The sequence below is a fragment of the Rhinopithecus bieti genome, unplaced genomic scaffold, assembly GCF_001698545.2.
Source record: "Rhinopithecus bieti isolate Rb0 unplaced genomic scaffold, ASM169854v2 scaffold_12088, whole genome shotgun sequence".
Classification (NCBI taxonomy): domain Eukaryota; kingdom Metazoa; phylum Chordata; class Mammalia; order Primates; family Cercopithecidae; genus Rhinopithecus; species Rhinopithecus bieti.
Genome location: NW_016807975.1, coordinates 4,873,422 through 4,893,759, shown reverse-complemented (window position 1 = coordinate 4,893,759; position 20,338 = coordinate 4,873,422). Strand labels below are relative to the sequence as shown.

General features: G+C 38.4%; 1 protein-coding gene across 1 annotated transcript in view; it reads left to right on the top strand.

Annotated features, from left to right (window-relative positions):
• Window positions 1–16,256, top strand: part of STX17 (syntaxin 17) — a 67,156-nt gene extending 50,900 nt beyond the window's left edge. Inside the window, exons 5-8 of the mRNA XM_017884331.1 lie at window positions 3,637–3,752; window positions 3,825–3,875; window positions 11,603–11,689; window positions 12,386–16,256. Of these exons, the coding sequence (XP_017739820.1) occupies window positions 3,637–3,752; window positions 3,825–3,875; window positions 11,603–11,689; window positions 12,386–12,625 (494 nt within the window). The 3' untranslated portion in view covers window positions 12,626–16,256. The remainder of the gene's footprint in view (window positions 1–3,636; window positions 3,753–3,824; window positions 3,876–11,602; window positions 11,690–12,385) is intronic.
• The last annotated feature ends 4,082 nt before the right edge of the window (window positions 16,257–20,338 follow it).

Sequence of the window (20,338 nt, the reverse complement as noted above, 5' to 3'; positions counted from 1 at the left end):
AACATTTCCCACCCGTTATTTTTTAGATTAAGTATTAATATATAATAATCTGCCTCATTTTGTTGCATACCCTTGCAAACTTCATTTGAATCCTGTTTAATAGTACATAAATTATGGCTTTAAAAAATATTTGGAGTGGTCATAGTTATAAAGTTCTCCTTTATATTTGATCTGTTAATAACAATGAAGTTATCATTATTCATTATAATGTTAAAGAAGTGTAAATACCTGGAAATGTTAAGTAGAAGAAAGGTCATAGAGTAATTCATTTATCTTGGTTGAAGTGAAAATGAGAATGTCTTTATGGTGATAATGTAAAGCATAGAGTAACTATTTTAAGCATTTGTAAAAAATCATTTAGAGCTTTTAAAATATTGGCTATTTGCCATAATGTTTTAATGTAAAACTTACTCTGTATCACCTGCCTTTGCTCTTCCTTTAAGTTAAATAAATATATTCAGATAAGATTAAAACACTGTCAGTCCTGATAAATCTACAAATTACTTTTTAGTCCATTGACTATGCTCTTCCTAAACAATTGAAACATTTTTCCTAGAGAGGTAAAGCATTCATAGGCTTTAAAGGTAAAGTAGTAATACAGTTTTATAAAATACTATTTCAGTTATAGGTTTGGCTGAAAGGGTCATTGAGAGAATATGAACTTAGAGTTATAATTGCTTACTTTTAGGAGTAGATCAGGTGCCACATGTCATCATGGCATTTCTCTGCTTATAACACTTCAACAGCTCTCCTTGGTTTGCCAGATAAAGTCCAAAGTCTTAAACTGGTCTGCAAGGCCCCTCCTGACCATCTGTAGGCTTATACTTGTAACTTGTCTTTTACTTCTTGCTTTGGTACCATCAAACTGCTGATTTACCTACCTACATTGTTTCCTCCTTGAGGGCCTTTGTTCATACTGGTTTTTCTACCTAGAATGTATATTCCTCTCTTCTTTGCCTAGTAACCTCAAGTTTTCTAGAAAGGCTTCCCATGAGCTGCATACTGTATCAAACTGGATCAGATGCCACCCATAGCTCGGAACTCTCATAAAATACTTATGTATATATGTCTGATTCTAGATAGATACCAATGCAGTCTCCTATTGTTTTATGATTTCTTTTTGTATGTCTGGCTCTTCTAAAATAAGTTACTTGAGAGAATGTACTCTGTGTTAATTACTTTTTATCCCTGGTACCCTAACACAATACTCAGTGAGTGCTCAGAAAATGTAAGTGGTAGGTGTTTTGAGCTTGAAGTGAACAGGAGACAGTAGACCTTCAGATCTCTTGTTTCCATTTCTACTGTAACTATCCTAGAGCAGGTCACCATCATGTTACACTGGATATATTGGAAAGCCTTCAGACTGTTTTTTTGTTTTTGTTTTTGTTTTTTGAGACGGAGTCTCATTCTGTTGCCCAGGCTGGAATGCAGTGGTGTGATCTTGGCTCACTGCAACCTCCACCTCCCAGGTTCTAGCAATTCTCCTGCCCCAGCCTCCCGAGTAGCTGAGATTACAGGTGCATGCCACCACACCAGCTAACTTTTTGTATTTTAGTAGAGATGAGGTTTTGCCATGTTGCCCAAGCTGGTCTTGAACTCCTGATCTCAGGTGGTTTTTTTACTTTCTAATTTTGTCACCTGTCAACTTCATCCTTAATGTGTTTTTCACATGGCAGCTATGGTTTTCTCTGTAAATCTAAAATCTGATTATGGCACCTTCCCAGTAGTCTCCAACTATTATTAATAGTAACATATTGATCTTTTGTGAAAAACAAAACTGTTTAACATAGTTTACAAATGCCATGAATAATTTCAAAGTAGATTTCCAGCCTTAAACTTTGCTTTTCTCCTTATCACAGTCAGCTATACTGAACGTTTTTCAGTCCCTAAGCATATGCACATACTGTTCTCTCTGACCTGAATGCTCTTTGCTTCTCCTTCCACCCCTGCACCAGTTCACCTATATAGTAATTTCTGTTCATCCTCAGGCTTCAGCGGCAGAGCCTTCTGTGACCACTCTCCCCATCCACAAGTCTAGGTTAAATACCTCTCATCTGTGCCCATGTAGCACTCTATACTTGCCAGTATTACAGTTCTTATTAGACTATACTGGCTGAACTTGATGATTAATATGTCTGTATCATGCATTTTATAGTAAGATCTGTTAATAATAGCAGCAGCAGTAACTAATTTATTGAGCACTCGTACTTTATATATAACCCAGGTACTGTGCAAAGTGAATATCACCTTATTTTACAAATGAGAAAAACCAGCCAAAGAGATGAAATACCCAAGGCAAACAGTTAATAAATAGCCAAATCAGAATTCTCCCAAGTCTTTCTGACTAGGCCCAAGCTCCTAACCAGTACACTATGTTGCCTCCTCCGAACTGTTTTTATGGTTTAACATTGTGTCTACAGCACCTCAGCACACTGATCAGCAGGTAGTAGGCATTTAATAAATGTCAACTCAATGAATGAATGATTGGTAAAACCAATATGAGGAAATAAAGACTTGAAGGTAGATTTTAAAGTATGAATTAATTCATCATCATGGCGGTGTTTAATGGGGAAAGAACTAGTGGGTTGATGACTTTTTAAAACTCCAAAGAAGTAGAAGCAACGGAGGCATGGGCCAGAAGATTGACTCTGAGGAGAAGAGTAGTGACAAAAAAGACACATATGGTAAGAATGTTTGGTGACAATCTTATTGTTACCAATAGTGACTGATTATCATTAATAAAAACATATTACTTCCCTGCTTTCAACACCTGCTGTATCTGGTATTTCCACTGAAATAGCCAAATAGGAGTTTAAGGATGAAAAGTATTAAACCTATTTATATAGGTACGTCTTCTTGGAACATTGGCCAAGTAGAATAATTTTCCTTTGGTGCTTCTTCCACATCTAGCCCTAGTTATTCAGATTGGATAGATGATATTTGTAGCCATTTTTTAGACGACTGTGTAGATTAAAAAATATGTGTGTAAGATTGGTGTCGTGGCTTATGCCTGTAATTCTAGCATTTTGGGAAGCTGAAACAGGAGGATCAGTTGAGGCCAGGAGTTCAAGACCAGCCTGGGCAACATAGCAAGACTGTGTGTCAATTAAAAACAAAAAAGAAAAAGTTTAAAAAAAAAAAAATGTATTAACTAATCTGGGGAACAAGCTGTCCCATGGATAATTTTTTTTAATTTTTTTTTTGAGACAGGATCTTGCTCTGTCACCTAGGCTGGAGTGCAGTGGCATGATCACTGCTCACTGCAACCTTGACCTCCCAGGCTCAAGTGATCCCCCCCACCTCAGCCTTCCAAGTAGCTGGGACTACAGGTGTGTGCCACTACACCTGGCTAACTTTTTAATTTCTTTGTAGAGACGAGGTCTCACTCTGTTGCCCAGATGGGTCTTGAACTCCTGGGCTCAAGCGGTCCTCCCGCCTCAGCCTCCCAAAGTGGTGAGATTATAGGTGTGAGCCACTGCACCCAGCCAAATTCTATTTTTGCAGAATAATCAATTTCCTTTTAGCCTAAATTTAGAGAGCATTTAACATGGCATTTGTTTTATGAAATCAATTTATGTTATCTTCTTTCTAACAAAGCAAATAAACTCTAAACATGGGGTTATTATGTTCATCCAGGAGCATTTCATACTACTGAAGCTGAAGCTAGTTCTCAGAGTTTGACTCAGATATATGCCTTACCTGAAATTCCTCAAGATCAAAATGCTGCAGAATCATGGGAAACCTTAGAAGCGGTATGTTAAAAAATATTTTCTTTTTGGTAGTTGTGAGGCATAAAAGTAACTTCCTCTCCCTTTCTTTTAAAGGACTTAATTGAACTTAGCCAACTGGTCACTGACTTCTCTCTCCTAGTGAACGTAAGTATATAACTGTTTTGGATGCAGAATTGTTGGATTATTAGAATGAGAAGCTTTTATAATCACTAGGCTTTTAATTAGAATTTTAATAGAACTTAGACTTTTTAAAACTGGTATTAAGCGATAGACAGAAGTTTAACTGTTCTCAAATTCCAGATTAATTCAATAAACTTATATTAAGCACTTGTTATATATAAGCACTGTGTTAGATGCTTAACATTGAGGGTGTGATCAGGTTGGATATAGAAATAAATGAAGCCCATTCTCTGCCTTTGAGGATTCTTTTTTTTTCTTTGAGACGGAGTCTCACTCTGTCGCCTAGGCTGGAATGCAGTGTCATGGTCTTGGCTCACTGCAACCTCTGCCTCCCGGATTCAAGTGATTTGCCTGCCTCAGCCTCCTGAGTAGCTGGGATTACAGGCACATGCCACCATGCCCAGCTATTTTTTGTATTTTTAGTAAAGACGGGGTTTCACCATGTTGGTCAGGCTGGTCTCAAGCTGACATCATGATCCACCTGCCTCAGCCTCGCAAAGTGCTGGGATTACAGGTGTGAGTCACCACACCCCGCCTCCTTTGAGCATTCTACAGTGAGTGGAGATAGGTCCGGACCCCAGAAACTGAGCTTTCAAGCATGATGGCTAAATGCAAAAGCAAGAATGAAGAGAGGTATTATCAGCTCCAAGGAAAAGCCTTTAATTCCAAAGGAAGGAGGCAGGAGTCATGAGGTGGAAGCATTAAGGATAGCTTCACACAGGTAGACAGTATTTGTATGAGCCTTGAAAAATGAGTAAATGTCCACAGGGGGAAGTTATGGAGTATATTTGAGAGGCTGAACAAAGACATGGAGTAGATAAGTGTATGGCATGTTCCAGAATGATAAGTACTGCAGTATAACCAAAGCCTAAGGTACCATGGGCAAGCAAGGAGGGTGAGGGCCGGATTGTGATGGCTTTGAATGCCATGCTAAAGAATTTGAACTTTAGGCCGGGCGCGGTGGCTCAAGCCTGTAATCCCAGCACTTTGGGAGGCCGAGACGGGCGGATCACGAGGTCAGGAGATCGAGACCATCCTGGCTAACACGGTGAAACCCCGTCTCTACTAAAATACAAAAAAAAAACTAGCCGGGCGAGGGGGCGGGCGCCTGTAGTCCCAGCTACTCCGGAGGCTGAGGCAGGAGAATGGCGTAAACCCGGGAGGCGGAGCTTGCAGTGAGCTGAGATCTGGCCACTGCACTCCAGACCGGGCGACAGAGCAAGACTCCGTCTCAAAAAAAAAAAAAAAAAAAAAAAAAAAAAAGAATTTGAACTTTACTTTGTAAGCATTAAAAAGCCTAATACTGATTCTTGAGCAGGCTAGAGTCATGAAATTCAGTCTGTGCTTCAGAAAGATCACTGTTGGCTTTGTGAATAATGGCCTAAGAGAAGAGGAGGTCATGGAAAGGAAGACTGGTTAGGAATCAATGGCAAGAGTTCACCTGGAGCAATGACAATACCAGTGTAAAGGTAAAGGACAGCTGAGAGATATTTCTGGGAGAAGTATTAGCAGAAATTGGAGGAAGATGGAGTCAAAGATAAGGAATATTGTCTTTATTCTGCATAATTGGGTGTCAGTGATACTGTTAACATAGATTAGGAAGCACAAAGTCAATTTGGTGGGAAAGATAGATTTTCCATCATTTTTCTGAATTGTTCTTATTTGTCTTTCCCAGGAGTTTCTGCTTGCAGTTCTGTCTAGGTTTAGTTCTTTGTTCCTGATCAAACCATGATTTTGGGGTTGTTTATCTTTGAATTATGGTTTCCCTGAAATCTAGTTTTAAATGAGAAGTTCCTAGATCACACAATCAGAATTGGAATGGTAAAGGACTCAAGAGGCCAACCAGTCTAATCCCTCTACTCTTGCCCCAGTGTCTCAAATAAATGGTCTTTTAGCCTCTTTTGGAACAATTACAGCACAAGGATGTTGATACTTAAACCATTACATTTGGAGGGTCTAACTCTTAGAAGAGTTAGAGTTAAAAGTATCTGCCCTATAACTTCTTTTGGCATTTTAGCCTCTAAAGCTACATACTGAACAAATTTTGTCTTCTTTCCATATGAAAGTTTTTCAAGGTTTTGGAACCATCATCCTTCCTCACTCTATCCCAGCCCACCATATTTTCTTCTCTTCAGAACCCTTGCTTCTTTTGCATTCCTTCTACAGTATAATTTCTAGGCTTCTCAATACTGGCTTCTTACTCTGCTTATGTTCCATATTCTGCATATTTTCTTGAAATGTGTTACCTAAAATAGAATGCAGTAAATTGAATTGCTTCTGGATGCCTCTAAGTTAGAAGAAGCAAAATATTTGAAGTTTCTGGATTAGGTATCTGTACAATATTAATTAACTCGCAAACAGAAGGAAATAATAGAACAAGAATCCCAAAATATCTGTTGTTTCAGAATCAATATTTATTCAACTATTGTAAACTAATAATTGCTGAATCCAGTGCAGTTTGTAAAACCTATACATGTATGGTTACACAAATATATACACTTGCCAAAAGTCATTGATCTGTACACATAAAATGTGTTTTAATGTATGTAAATTATACCTCAATAAAGCTGATTTTAAAAAACAAACCACACATGTACAAAGTTCTTACTCAATACAAACACATTTCTTTTCTACTGGGATAGGCACATAAAAGAAATATTAAAGGTTTGTGACCATATGATAGTTACATGTTTGATTACATTATGTAAGCAGCTCATAACCTCTAATCTAAGGGAAATTTGTGCAGGAAAACTCTGGCTGTACCCACAGCTCTATACAAATGTCCTATTTATAATAATCTGTATAAGTACATGAGACAGAATGCTAATAAGCAAAAGCTCAAAGGAGAACCCCTGATTATTATTCCCAGGGTGACTAAGTTCTCATGACCACATGGCCAAGGATTCACAGAAGCTCTATTTAGGCACAGAATGACCTGGGAACATAACCAGAGTGACCACATCCTTTCACTTTCATCACATGGACATGATGGCATCTAGACAAATTAACCCTGTATTTAAGGAACACTTTCTATGTGCGTAGCACTGTGCTAAGCTCAGTGAGGAACAGGAAAAAGCATTTAAAAAACTTACAAGATAGTAGTAGTGGTTGCACAATATTGTGAAGGTACTTAATGCCACTAAATTGTACACTTCAAAATAGTTAAAATGCTAAATTTATGTTATATTTATTTTACCACTATAAAGAGAACTTACAAAGCCATTGACAGATCAAGATATAGTTCAATAAATGTTAATAAATTAATACCTACTAGGTACCCTGCTCTATTTTTCTTCAACCTTTGTTGTTCAAGTGCCCTATTCTCTTTCTATAACTTTGTAACTAGCCCTATTTCTAGTCAAGGAGAATTTAAAGAACCCTGGGCCAGTAGTTCAGTAACACCTCACCCTTGCTGCTGATCTGTTTTGACTTCTGCCTTTTGCCTTATTCCCTGTGGTTTTTGTAATCCGGTTTTACTCTGGAAACATAAAAACTGGTTGCAATGGATTAGATCAGATTCCTTCATTTATTACCTACGTGACCTTCAGGATGTTATTTGACAGCAATGAGCTTTGTAACATTGATGGGAGGACTAAATGAGATAATGTGTATTATTAAGTACTTCCCATTCTCTTCCCTTCCAGTGACCCCAACTGCATTCCCACTTTTATCCTTCCTTTATTTTGATTCCTTGTTTGGCTCCTTGCAAAAATTCTACTTTTTCCATCACTGTTATCCTTAGGCTAAATTTTAGTACTGGAATTCCTTCAGTACCTTTCCAACTGCTGAATCCTTTGATAGCAACATCCTACATATCTACTCTTCTTATTGCTTACTCAAGGCCAATATAACCACTTATTTTGCCTATATATCATAGTATTTGTAAGTTTGTTTCTGGGTCTTTTTGTGTATATGATTGCATATGATTAAGGAGTATATAGAATATATCATAGGAGTTTAGAACCAGAATAGCTCAATGTGAACAGGATTGGTCAAGATCTAAGATTAGAACTTGGCCTTGAAGGCTGGCTGGAATTTAGAGAGGAATAAATGGAAGTACCTGGAGTTTTGGTATTACCCTCTTAAATAAACTCATAGCTTTCCAAGAACCTTAAACTTTACAACTACTATTGGAACTCTCCAAGGAAGACCATTGTTAATGATATAAATGGATTTGGGGATTAATTTTTGAATGTATTATTATTGCTTGACATAGAGGATGCTAGGCCTACAAGTGTCCCCAACAGGCATTCAAGAACAAAACAATTCATTGGTTTTGAATTTATATTCCCAAATTGTATTCTGCTTGACAAGTATAATAAATCACAGTTTATACAGAAACTTAGGTACTCCTATGGCTGTTCATCAAGATTTGTTATGTTCAGGCCAATAGGGGGACTTAATTCAATGTTCTTTAAAATGAAATCCATAGACATATTCTTAGAGTCATTTGAGAATTTTTTTTTTCTGTAAAAAGGGGTCTATATATTACTCTAGCTTGAGAAACACTGCAGTGTAATGAGCTAAACACTTAAATATGGTTTAGCTCATTGTTAAAGGAACGCTGAGAACATATATGGGGTGCCAAACTATAAAATGGCAGGCATGGAATTTGAAGATTGTAAGATGTGGGAGGCCTAAGCAGATGAAAATAAACATGAACAAATCAGAAGCAAAACCTCAGGGGAGATTGATAGATAGAGGTGAGGAGGCTCCTGCACCACCGTTAATGTTTGGAGCTTGATTTCATAGGCTGGGGCAGGGTTGTATATGTATCCTTTGGTCCCACAAAAAGAGCCAAGGACGTAGTGGACAGGTAGTGACCCAATTCAGCTCTGTATGGAGTCTAGTTTGGCATTCTACTGATGGTGATTGACAACTCTGTGACGATAGTTTGCTGGCTAAATGTAACCTTTATGGGGGTCAGTGAGTCCTTAATCAAGAAGCAGAATTTGAAGATATGGGCAAAGTTTGAAGTTGCAAACCAAGCAAAGTATGGACAAGAGAAAGGCAGATGTCCACAATCGAGGGGTGGCTATTGATCCCAGGATAAAGTCTGTCTGCCCTCTGCCTTCTCCCCACACCCCAGCCCCATATTTTTGCATGCTTTCTGATGGCATGAATAATTACTTACAGATGTGGGCTACTCCCCAGGGTGGGATGGGCCTCATCAAATGCTGGTGATTGTAATGATGGGGAACTTTGTAGTTCAAATAATTAGTGATCTCAGGATTGTTTTTTTTCTTGTGGTTGCTTCAGTTATTCCAAATGATTTTTATGAAAAAATATTTAAATTGTATTAAAATTTTGCTTTAATTTTAAAAGTCACAGAAATACAATATCCAACCCTTTTAAAGGAAGGAACATTAAAAAGTATTTCCCTGAGGCTTTACGATTACACTTGGGGTATAGAAATGGCAATAATCCTGGCAGGCTCCTCCCTCTTGCTGGAATTATTTTGGGGCTGAAGAAAGGGAGACACATTGACTGTTTTTCCTCTACCTATCAACTCATCAACATATGACGGCTGATGATAGAGTTTTAAGCCTGTGATTTATCTGCTAGCATAGACTGTTTCAGGCAAGAGTGGAAAGTGTTGGGGGTGTCCTAAATAGAAACAATGATAGGGTGTCAGAAATCTAGACAAGTTGTATATTATTAGTGCTGGAACTTTTCTTCTATGGGTCAGAAAAGAAAGCTGACTTAAATAAGTTTTGCTACTGAGGAGAACAAAAATTGAATGAATGAATGCTAAAATATACCTAATGTTTTAGTGTCCTAGAATTGTCAAGATTCAAAAGAAAAAGTTAAATATATTTTTTTGATAGAAAGATGAGAGTTAACACTTCCTTGGGGAAATCAGGATGAATTTTGCTATTTTTCCCCCTCACACTTTGCAAACACATTTTATCCTCACTTCAACTCTATGAAGGTGTAAGTATCATCATTCTCACGTGATAAATGAGAATACTGACACCTAGAGAGCTTGAGTAATTTGTCTAAGAGCACATAGTGGCATTTGCTGAGATATGAACACAGATTACCTGACTAAAGGTGATGCCCTTGATCTGAGCACATATAATAGTGGTTCTTAAAGTGTGAGAATTGTGGACTGGCAGCATCAGCATCACCTGGGAACTTACTATCTCAGGCTTCATCTCAGGCCTACTGGATCAGAAACGCCGGGGATGGGGCCCAGCAATTTGTGTTTTAAGAAGCCTCCAGGTGGAAGACTGAGAACCATTGTTAAACTTGTCTCTGACAGAGACATTCAAAGGAAAACTGATAAGGGACTTTCTTAGGGATTGTGTTAGAGATGTCAGGATAGTGGTGGAGAATATTGGAAGGAAGGGATGCCACAATGGCGAAGAAAGACATATTTTGTGTATGAGAAGGGAAGGAATATCAATAATGCTAAGAGGAAACAAACATGGGAAAAAAATAGCTGTGTGGTTTGGGCTTCATGTTTTCAAATGAAATAATGGTTGGAATTAGAAAAGTGTTATTTGTATCTGCCTCAATATAAATGAATAGGCCAATTATATAAGGGCAATCAAACGTTTCAGGATTTAAGTTGAATTATTTCACCCTCATTGTAGGTGGCATCTATCTAGGATCAAAGAGAGATTCTCTTTCTTCTGCACATTAAAAAAAACAAAACCAAAATAGTCTGTAAACTGCTATAGTTGATTGTATGTTGGCTTATACATTTGTTGTTTATACATTTGTGATTGTTGGTTTATACATTTGCTAAATCTGATACTATACCATTAAAAGCAGTACTTGTTATATGTAAATTCTATCTAAGTAAAGTTGAATTAAAAATGGGAATGTGTTCCTACAGCAAGTAATGAGTTCGTGTCACTGGAGGTTTCTGATCAGAGGTTCAGTAACCACTTGTCAGGAATGTTTTAGTAGGGCTTCGCACATCAGAGAGGAGACTGACCTGATGACCTCAACATTCCTTCTACCCAGAGATTCCATGAGTCATAGTTGCTGTGGTGCCAGCACAGGTGTTGCCATTTTATGTAGAATGCTTTATTAATATATTTGATCTGAAACATTTTAAAACATTTTAAATAAACATTTAAACTTTTACAATGTGTTAAGATATACAGGTATAAAGCATAGAACAGTGAATTCATTCACTGTTCCCTACTGCGTATTACAAATGGAAAGATCTCATAGTAGATCAAACCATATTGTAGTCTTGTTCCGGAAACATCACAATTTGTATTTACTGGACCAAGGGCATTTTACTACTAAGGTAAATGTGCCTGATTTAAACTGAATCCTCAAAGAAGATAAGTTAGGGAGGTGTTTTGGGGTTTGCTTTTTTTTTTTTTTCATCAAACCCAACATGACATGTAAATGCTTATTTGGATTTTTTTTTTTCTGGAAAGTAGATTCATTTGGAGAATAATATGTTTGTATGTTTGAGTGAATTTTAGTGTGAGATGGTTTTTGCTGTAAAGTTGCCACCCTTTTATTAACTAATAATTAAGACCCCCCTTTTTTTATGAAAGTTAATTGGTCCTTTCGACATGACTTATCAGATGCTATTAATGAACCACTATTAAGACGGCAAGGCTGCAGTACCCGGGGCCCTGATTACAGGAATTAAAATAGTGTGTGTTGACTCCCTGCTGCTCCCCAGCAGGACCGCTCGCTCATAATTCCTTTGCATCTAGTCTCAGCAGGAGAAGATTGACAGCATTGCAGACCATGTCAACAGTGCCGCTGTGAATGTTGAAGAGGGAACCAAAAACTTGGGGAAGGTAAGATTCTGCTCCTGCTGACAAATCAATGGTACTCTGGCTCCCAGGAATCTCTAGTATTAACCCAATTGATCTGCTCTCTTCAATGTTGAGGGAACCAGCAATTAAGGAAATAAGGAAGAAATGACACATAGGCAGTGCAAGAAATCAATGTTGTAATATTCTACTCTAAGATTCATTCTATCAGGAGAGGAATTTCTTCAAAGAGAGAATAAACTGTAGCTGTGCTATAAGGTATTTGGTGTTACCAGGAAATATTTGCAGAGGGTGAAAGTGTAAGTATGTGACAGCACACATAGAGTGGGACCATCTATTTTCCGTAGGATGTTGCTTTTAACCCCAGGCACACAGCACAGAATAATCTCTGTGCAACATAAAAGCTTTGGGGGAAATCTGTGGCTGCCGAAACAGTTTAAATAAGCCAGCTAGATAGTTAGTGAATTGATTGTTTTGCAAGTAAAATCAATTTGTAGCAGTCCACTCTTTGTAGCTCAGCTCTCTAAGTTCTGAGATCTGGAGCAATTGCTGTACCTGTGGAATACTTTCTTTTCCCCCCTACAAGTACAGTCTCTAAGGTTAATTATGTACCAAGAGTTAAAGAGGCATTGCCAGGAGTAATGAGAGAAAAACGCACATCACCACAGGCAGGTATTCTCAACTCAATTTCTAAATTGAATTTTTTTTTTTTTAATACAGGCTGCAAAATACAAGCTGGCAGCTCTGCCTGTGGCAGGTGCACTGATCGGAGGAATGGTAGGGGGTCCTATTGGCCTCCTTGCAGGCTTCAAAGTGGCAGGAATTGCAGCTGCACTTGGTGGTGGAGTGTTGGGCTTCACAGGTGGAAAATTGATACAAAGAAAGAAACAGAAAATGATGGAGAAGCTCACTTCCAGCTGTCCAGATCTTCCCAGCCAAAGTGACAAGAAATGCAGTTAAAAACCAAACTTCAGGATTATTGGTGCCAACATGTGTATCCTAATGAGGACCTGTGCTGCTGTTGGACCCTCCGTCACCTTTTGGAACACAAGTATATCAAGATGGTGGCTACTGATGTTCAAGTGGGATTGAAGTGTGATAAGTGGATATATTTTGTTGTTTGCTGGGGTGTTCATGGAGATGTTAGAGATCGAGGCCCTGGGCTGAGGGTGTATAATGTATGCCAGGTAAAGTTTGAAGACTGCCAAGGAGCAGATTTTCTCCCTGGAAATGTGAAAACTGAACCTCTAACTCTGATAAGGACTTGAGATGTGTAGAAACGTTGGGTTATGGAAGACTAGTTTCTTCCATAACCCTGAATTGGAGACCTTAAGGCTAAGTGTAGATTACTGAGGTTTGTTAGCAAGGAAAAGAATAAGAGTTCAGAAGCCTTTGTTACCGTATAGGGAAATCAGGGCCTAGTGAGGAGCACAGGTGGACTGCATAATGGAGTCCATTGGCGAACCCTATTGCCGTTTGGTCCAACTATATTTTCTGGTGAAGGAAATTAATGATGTAAGAAAATGAAAGAGGCTCAACTTCTCTTCCCAAGATTTTCTGGCTTCTGAACTCTTCCTCTGCCTCTCTTTAAATAAATAACACAATTTCAAATGGTAGGAGACTTATTAAGCCAGTCACCAAGCTTGGTCTGTCAACCTGTCTCCTAACACCTCAAAGATCTTGTGCCCTGTGCCATCCCTCCCTTGTAATTATGAAAAAGTTCTTTGGTTTTTGGGGTGAATTCTACCCATGTATAATGAGGAATTCTCTCATAACCTTTTTTGTCTTGTCTCTCATCTCTGTTCATCCCTTCCTATAACCTCTAGGTAAAAAGAAAAGAAAAAAAGAAATTTCCAGATATTTTCAACATTGTTAGAGTTTGGGCTAAAATGAGCAAGGAGAAAAAACCACCAAGAACATTTCCTGGGGCATGTTCCACTTTTGAGGGGTGATATATCTGCCAGAGAGGGGGTATCTGACCCAGTCTTCTTTTCAGCTGGTCTCTGGGGGGAGCTGAGAACTCGCTTGCTACCTCATTTCTGTTACTACCGTCCTTTTCCCCAGACTTTTTATCTCCTATGCATCCCTTTGCTTTCTATTGCTGCTGTTTCTTCCCCAAAATGGCGTACCCGTGCTTACCTTTCTCACATTCTGGACAACGATGAACAAAGACCCATGCAAGACTCAGACCCAGGGAAGGGTGTGGTGCTAATCTCAACACCTGACATTCACAGCAAGCATGGTCCAGCCCAACCATGTGTCTATCTCAAACTGTAGAAAGGCTTTAAATTTGGAAAAAAAGAATTTAAGATTATAGGCAGCTTCCCTCTGTTCCCCAACTCATTTAAAATAGGAGGGAATCACCTTTTGCCTTACTTACTCTTTTTTTCTGAGCACAGGAATGGGCACCTACACCCCAGGTGGTGTGAGCTGTCTCTCTGCCAGGAGTTAAGGTTCATCAGGGGATTGGACGGTTTATCACTGCTTTCTTTCTGAGTTTACTTTTAGTAACTTTTATTGATGGCTACCTTTCATGTCCCTGTCTAAAGAGACTTTCTCTTTCATACTTCTTGAATCTCATCAATGAATTCCAGTGAAACAGCGCCATTTCTTAGTATCATTCAATAACTAGAAAGTATCAAGTATTGCTCTCTGCTGCTTTATATCATTAACATATTAATAATACCAAGAAGGAAATATTTGAATAAGTGTCAGATTCTGATCCAGTGTCTGATACTGGACACCTGTGAGGCTGGGATAATTACTTTTGAACTACACCTCTTCTCTAGTTTCTGGACCTTTCTCTGTCCCTTTAACACAGGGTGGTCAAACCTGAATGAGGATAAGAACTCACCCAGGCACTTACTAAAGCAAGATTCCTAAACCTCTGGTCCAGGGGTAATTCTGACATCACCAGTCCAGCATAGTCAGCTGAAATTATAAATCTAAGATACAGTTACATCAAGATTCAGCTGTGTCATTTAATTCTGAAACTCCCAGTATTCTACCCTTCTTCATCACTGCATATTACCCCACTCTTCCACCCCAAATGGGCTATCCTTTCAGCCCACCAACTTAGTGCCAGCACTAGGGATTCATTATAAGGTAAGCCTGGTTTACATAAGGACCTGAAGGAGAAAGGAAGCCTGTATTTGAAGCTCACACTTTGTGTTGGTATCTCTCAATTTTACTGAGCCAGTGTGGAACACCACTGTATGTATTCATATAAGCCCTTGACTTTTACTGCTCATCAGGATTGGAATATTACTCTAGCGGTCTTCACATATAGGCAAGTTATAGTACTTTTAAAAAGTATCTCATTTCCCTATAATGGAACCCAATAGCCAACTTTTTCATAGAAATTGCTAGAAGAGTTTGATCAACTATGAACGATAGTGTTTATAAGCATAAAATAGTATGGCACAGAAACCAATCTTAAAATTGAATTTAATGTTTTATCATATCAGATTAAATATCTTCTCCAATTCATGTCTTATTTTTACTACAACAAGTTAGAAAGTGGGAACACTTTGATTAAGGTCTTAAAATTTGTGGGGCCTCATTTGGATAAAGGCGGCAATCCTAAGGACTTTTTTTTTTTTTTTTTTAACCTGAGAATTTCTCTGTAGAGCAGAGATTTTCAAACCTTTTGGCTGTAGCCCACAGTAAAAAACGCATTTATATCAAAACTTAGAATATGCCTAATGAACATTATGTACCATTCTGATGCTTTTTATTGTTTCAGTTTTTAAAATATGCCAGTTGCAACCCACTAAATTGATATCTACCAATGGGTTGCAACCCTTAGCTTGAAAAAAACACTCTCACAGAGGAACTGGAATTTCTTGAATACCTTCTGTTTGCCAGGCACTTCACCAGGCATTTTACAAGTAAGGAAACTGGGCCTCAGAGAAAATAATTTGCAGAGGTTTACTCAACTACAAGGGGGTGAAGCCAGGAATGTTAACTAGGTCTGTTGAGCTACAAAAACTGTTTTATGTCTTTCATACTATACTGCCTCTATACAAAATTGAGATGGGGGTCGGGGGCAGGGGCTCATGCCTGCAGTCCCAGCACTTTGTGGGGCAGAGGCCAGAGGATCACTTGAGCCCAGGAGTTTGAGACCAGCCTGGACAACATAGTGAGACTCTGTATGAAAAAAATTAAAAATTAGCTGGGTGTGGCATAGCACACACCTGTGGTCCCAGCTACATGGGAAGCTGAAGTAGGAGGATCACTTGAACTCAAGAGCAGCCTTGGTGACAGAACAAGACCCTGTCTCAAAAAAAAAAAAAAGTGGATCATCCATTCTGCTGTACCAAACAGGCTTTGTAATGACACTTTCCATTCATTTGCATCTTTTTAAAAAACTTCTGATTCCTCACTGAGTGTCCAGCAGCCTCAAAGTTTTTAATGGTAGCTGATGCAGACATACACAGTGTTCAATTTGGCCCTTAAACTATAAAATCAAGAGTATTTCAATCCCATCCACCTGCCTACAAGTTTTCTTAATGTTTACTGGTTATAACCATTGTTTAAACAGTGCTTTTTATGTAATTTAAAAATAAACTTTAATGCTTTTTAAAACAAATTTATCATAATTCACAGATCAAATGATTATCCTTTAACATGATACCCTTGGGAAATCATGTACTTACTGTAGTGATGCTAGTATTAATATTACTTAGACTAATTTTGAAACTGTTCTTTCAGCATTGCCTCCAAAGACATTTTGCAGACCATCCCAGAAAGGGGGGTACGATGGTGCTGTGTAGAACTGGCCAGAGTTCCTGGAGGATTCTGAGGTTATACTGAAACTCAGTGCTGTACAGGGAGAATTCCATGAGTCCAAAAACCTCCTTTTGTGGGCTGCCTGCCTCCTGCCCTCCCTTAAGTGCTCCAAGATTTTTGTACAGGAGTAAGAATCAAATACTGGTAACATCAATCACACGAAGCTGAGGAAACCTGTAATATAACTATATAATATAGAACCTTTTTCTTCCATTGAAGTGCAGAAACCAAACCATGCTTTGTGTTAACCTTAGATATGAAAGGTGTTTCTCAGGGTCCCCTTTGTCCTTCCTTGCTGCCACATGAAATCTTACAAGGAAAGATGAAGAAAAGCCTGGGGGGAAAGTTCTCCTGGGAAATGAGGTGTTTTCTTGTTATAAAGTAGAATGTGGCTGTGGTTCACAGGTACTTAACAAATGTTAGGTAATGTTCTTAAGTAATCAGAGGCCTAATAAAAGGTAGGGGAGTTTCTCTTCTAGCCTAAATTAATATTAAAAGTTTGGGGTATTTTTTGTTTTAAATTAATACTTTATTGTTTTAACAGGTGCTTCTCACAATTTACATTCATTAATTTGATGCCCTTTTACAAAGAAACTTCTTAGGTATTATAAACAATCAATGTAAAGGATCCACATGGAATGTATCCACATTGCTACTCTTATATAGAAATGGGAGATAAGAAATACATCTGTGCAATATTAAATTGAAAAAAAAAAAAACCATAAAAGGTGTCAAAGGCAAATGATTTGTTCCAGATCACAAAACTAGTTGGCACAAGAGATAGGATTATAACCAGGGTCTAAGAAAAAAATTTCTGAAGGTAATTTCACTGAGTGTTATGCCATATCAAGTTCCCTGCTAAGGCTCGAGGTGTTTCAGACTAGCTTTCACATTCCAAATCAGGCAGTAGCTACAATGGAAAGATAATTGGATGGGGAATCCTGAGATCAGAGTCCTAGTTTGGCTTTGTCCCTTGTAGCAACATTTTTTAAAATCAGGGGCAGCTGTCTTCTCCCATCCCAGCCATGAATCTTCCAACCTTAGTGGTCACCAACTTGACTCCATTCCTTACATCAAGCCTTGTCCTGTCAATTCTCCCTTAAATGTTTGTTGCATCCATTTCTAAATATATCCATGGCCATCACTCTAGTAAAAGACTATTACCTCACACCCCACACTTGATCTTCCCCCAACTTTAAGTGGCTCCGTTCCTCATATCACTGCCACAAGAATTAACAACCATGCCCATCTTTCATTTTTCTGCTGAAAGATTTTCAGTGGCTCCCATTGAATACCAAATAAAGTTTGAATCCCTTAGATTGGCATTCACAGCCTTCTATGTTCTGGCCCCAGCTTTATCTCTTGAAACTCATTACTCACCATCTGACAATGCCACTAAATATCCACAAGAGTGATTTCAAGGTTTTTCTATGGTGAAGGTTCAGACTGGTAATAAACCATGTTCACATTTTTCTGATCTAAAATAATTTCTATATTACTTTATAATAGTCAGCTGAGGTTTGTTTAAGCTCTTGGACAAGCCTAAAACTTGTACCTTGAAGAAAATATTTTTTTCCACCCAAAGAAATTGCATTCAATTTCTTAACCTTCAAAACAATGTCAGTGTTGTCACCTGTGCATTTGATAGCTAAAGCACAAGTATTCTTCAGGAGCATAAATACTCCAGCCTTGAATGGACCATTGTCCAGCTCCTGTGAAAAACTTAATATTTGAGAAAGACATTCAACGGTATGTGTTTTCTATACACTTCACAAGTAGTTGAGATTTTCTTGTATTAAGGTTAATCACTAAAAAGATGTTTACTTGGGTTTCATTATCTAAACCCCCTAAAGATGTTTTCCATTTTATTGTTAAACACTTGGTGTTAGCAAGGGTCAGCACAAGAAAAGGCCCAATGGCAAGAAGTTCTGCAAATTCTGTAAAGCTTACTGCATTCATTTGTCATTTATGTTGCTGAGTGGTGCTTGAATAAGGAAACATGCAATAAATTTACTTACTTAACCAACATTTAACTGAAGGCCTGTTGTGTGTTGAGTGCTGGGGCCATACATAGAAAAATACTAGACCTATAGACTCTACCCTTGTAAACCATTCAGGCTAATGAATTCAGATACCTAAAGCAAGTAAATCCCAGTAAAACATGGTAAGTGCCCTAAGAGAGGAATGAACAAAGTAATACGAGGGCACACAGAGTGGAGGGACCAAACTCTGTTTGGAAAAGAAGGGGCAGGCTTTGTGGAACATGTGGTGTTTGAGAGTACCTAAAGAAGAATATGCCTGATTGAAGACGGAGTTATGGACGAAGGGCTCAAAACAACATGGTGGGCTCACAGAAAACTAAGAAATTAAACACACCTGAGTGATGATGCTGGTTGGATGGAAATAGACTAGGATGTTATCTGTTTAAAATTTATTACTTCTTTGTTCATAGGAATTGATGTATTGCTTTGTGTCAGATAAGACTATTACTCCTCTGAGTTCCTCATTTTGCCTTCTTGCCAGGGAGGTTAGTATTAAACTTCACATTTGGTGGAGTTCTTGGTATATTTGGCTTATTTGCCTTTCCCACAGGTTGTGCTTTCTTCCCTCTCTGCTTAAGAGATCATCTGCTTAACACTGAATGCCCTCTTTGTTCCTGTTCTAATAGTCATTCCATATTTATTGAAAACCCACTGAGAAAACAGTCATGAAACTTACTTCTTAGTGTCCAAGTCCTTCACAATCGTTTTCCATCTCTACATGAATATTTCTTGACCACTGCAATTCAGTGGCTCCAGTTTTCACTTACGGTTAATTCTGCAATGTTCTCGAACTTCAGAGGGGTAAAATTCTTTCACTGGTGGTGGTGTGATCTCCCCAACTAGACTGTAATCTGCTTTCAGGGCAGGGATTATATCATCTTTGAGTACTTCTTGCCATGAAATACAGTGATGAGAAGGAAAAAAGAAACTACATTCCTGTTAGTGATTGTTAGATGATGAGTGATGAGGTAATAGCATGTGAGTTCTGCTCTCTTTTGGGGACGTGTATTGAAATATGAAATAGCTTTCTAAGACATATCAAATCCTTGCTTAGTACCCACTTTTGTATATTAACAGGAATGAATGATGCAACAGAAGAAATCCAGACAACAACTCCAGGACTTGGAAATCATGAATTTAAATTTTCAGAATTTGCAGGTGAAGATATTTCTCTTTTTCCAATTAAAAGTCATGACTTGGAAGAGAGAAGATATAGGACCTGAATCACTGAAGAAATACTGTGAGAAAATTTGGACTGACTTATCTTCCATCCTACCTTAGGATTGCTAGGTCAGAATAGCAGGAATCCAAGAAGTATTGATAGTCTGACAGAGTAGTATTGAAACAGGGTGCAGCAGCAGGAATGTAATGGCCGTGTCAAGCAAGCAGGTATTGCCATTGGGCAAGGGCGGGGCTGAAGAGGTAAGCATTTGACAGGATTTGAACCTGGGTCTCGAATGCTAAGGTTCATGTACTTATTCCAACAAACAGCTGCTCAATTAGCTGACAGGAATGAAAAGGAATCCAGCGGCATTTACTAGTTCTCCATAGTTCCCTTTCTTTCCTCTATAGATTTTAATGTTCATAACAGGTTGCTGCCACTTATCAGGGTACACTGGGGGTCAGCAATTCAGGATGTCCTTAAGTCTTCCTCCTTCCTACCTTGACACCTTGCTATCTCACAGGGTGGTTATGAGGATTAAAAGACTAAATTCATGTTCAGTGCCTATAATAGTGCCTGGCTCCTAGTAACTGTGCAAATGTTAGTTGCTGTTACTGTTATAATTGTTACCATTTTTCCCCAAAGTTGAAAGGAAATGCACATTAATTTTAAAAAGGT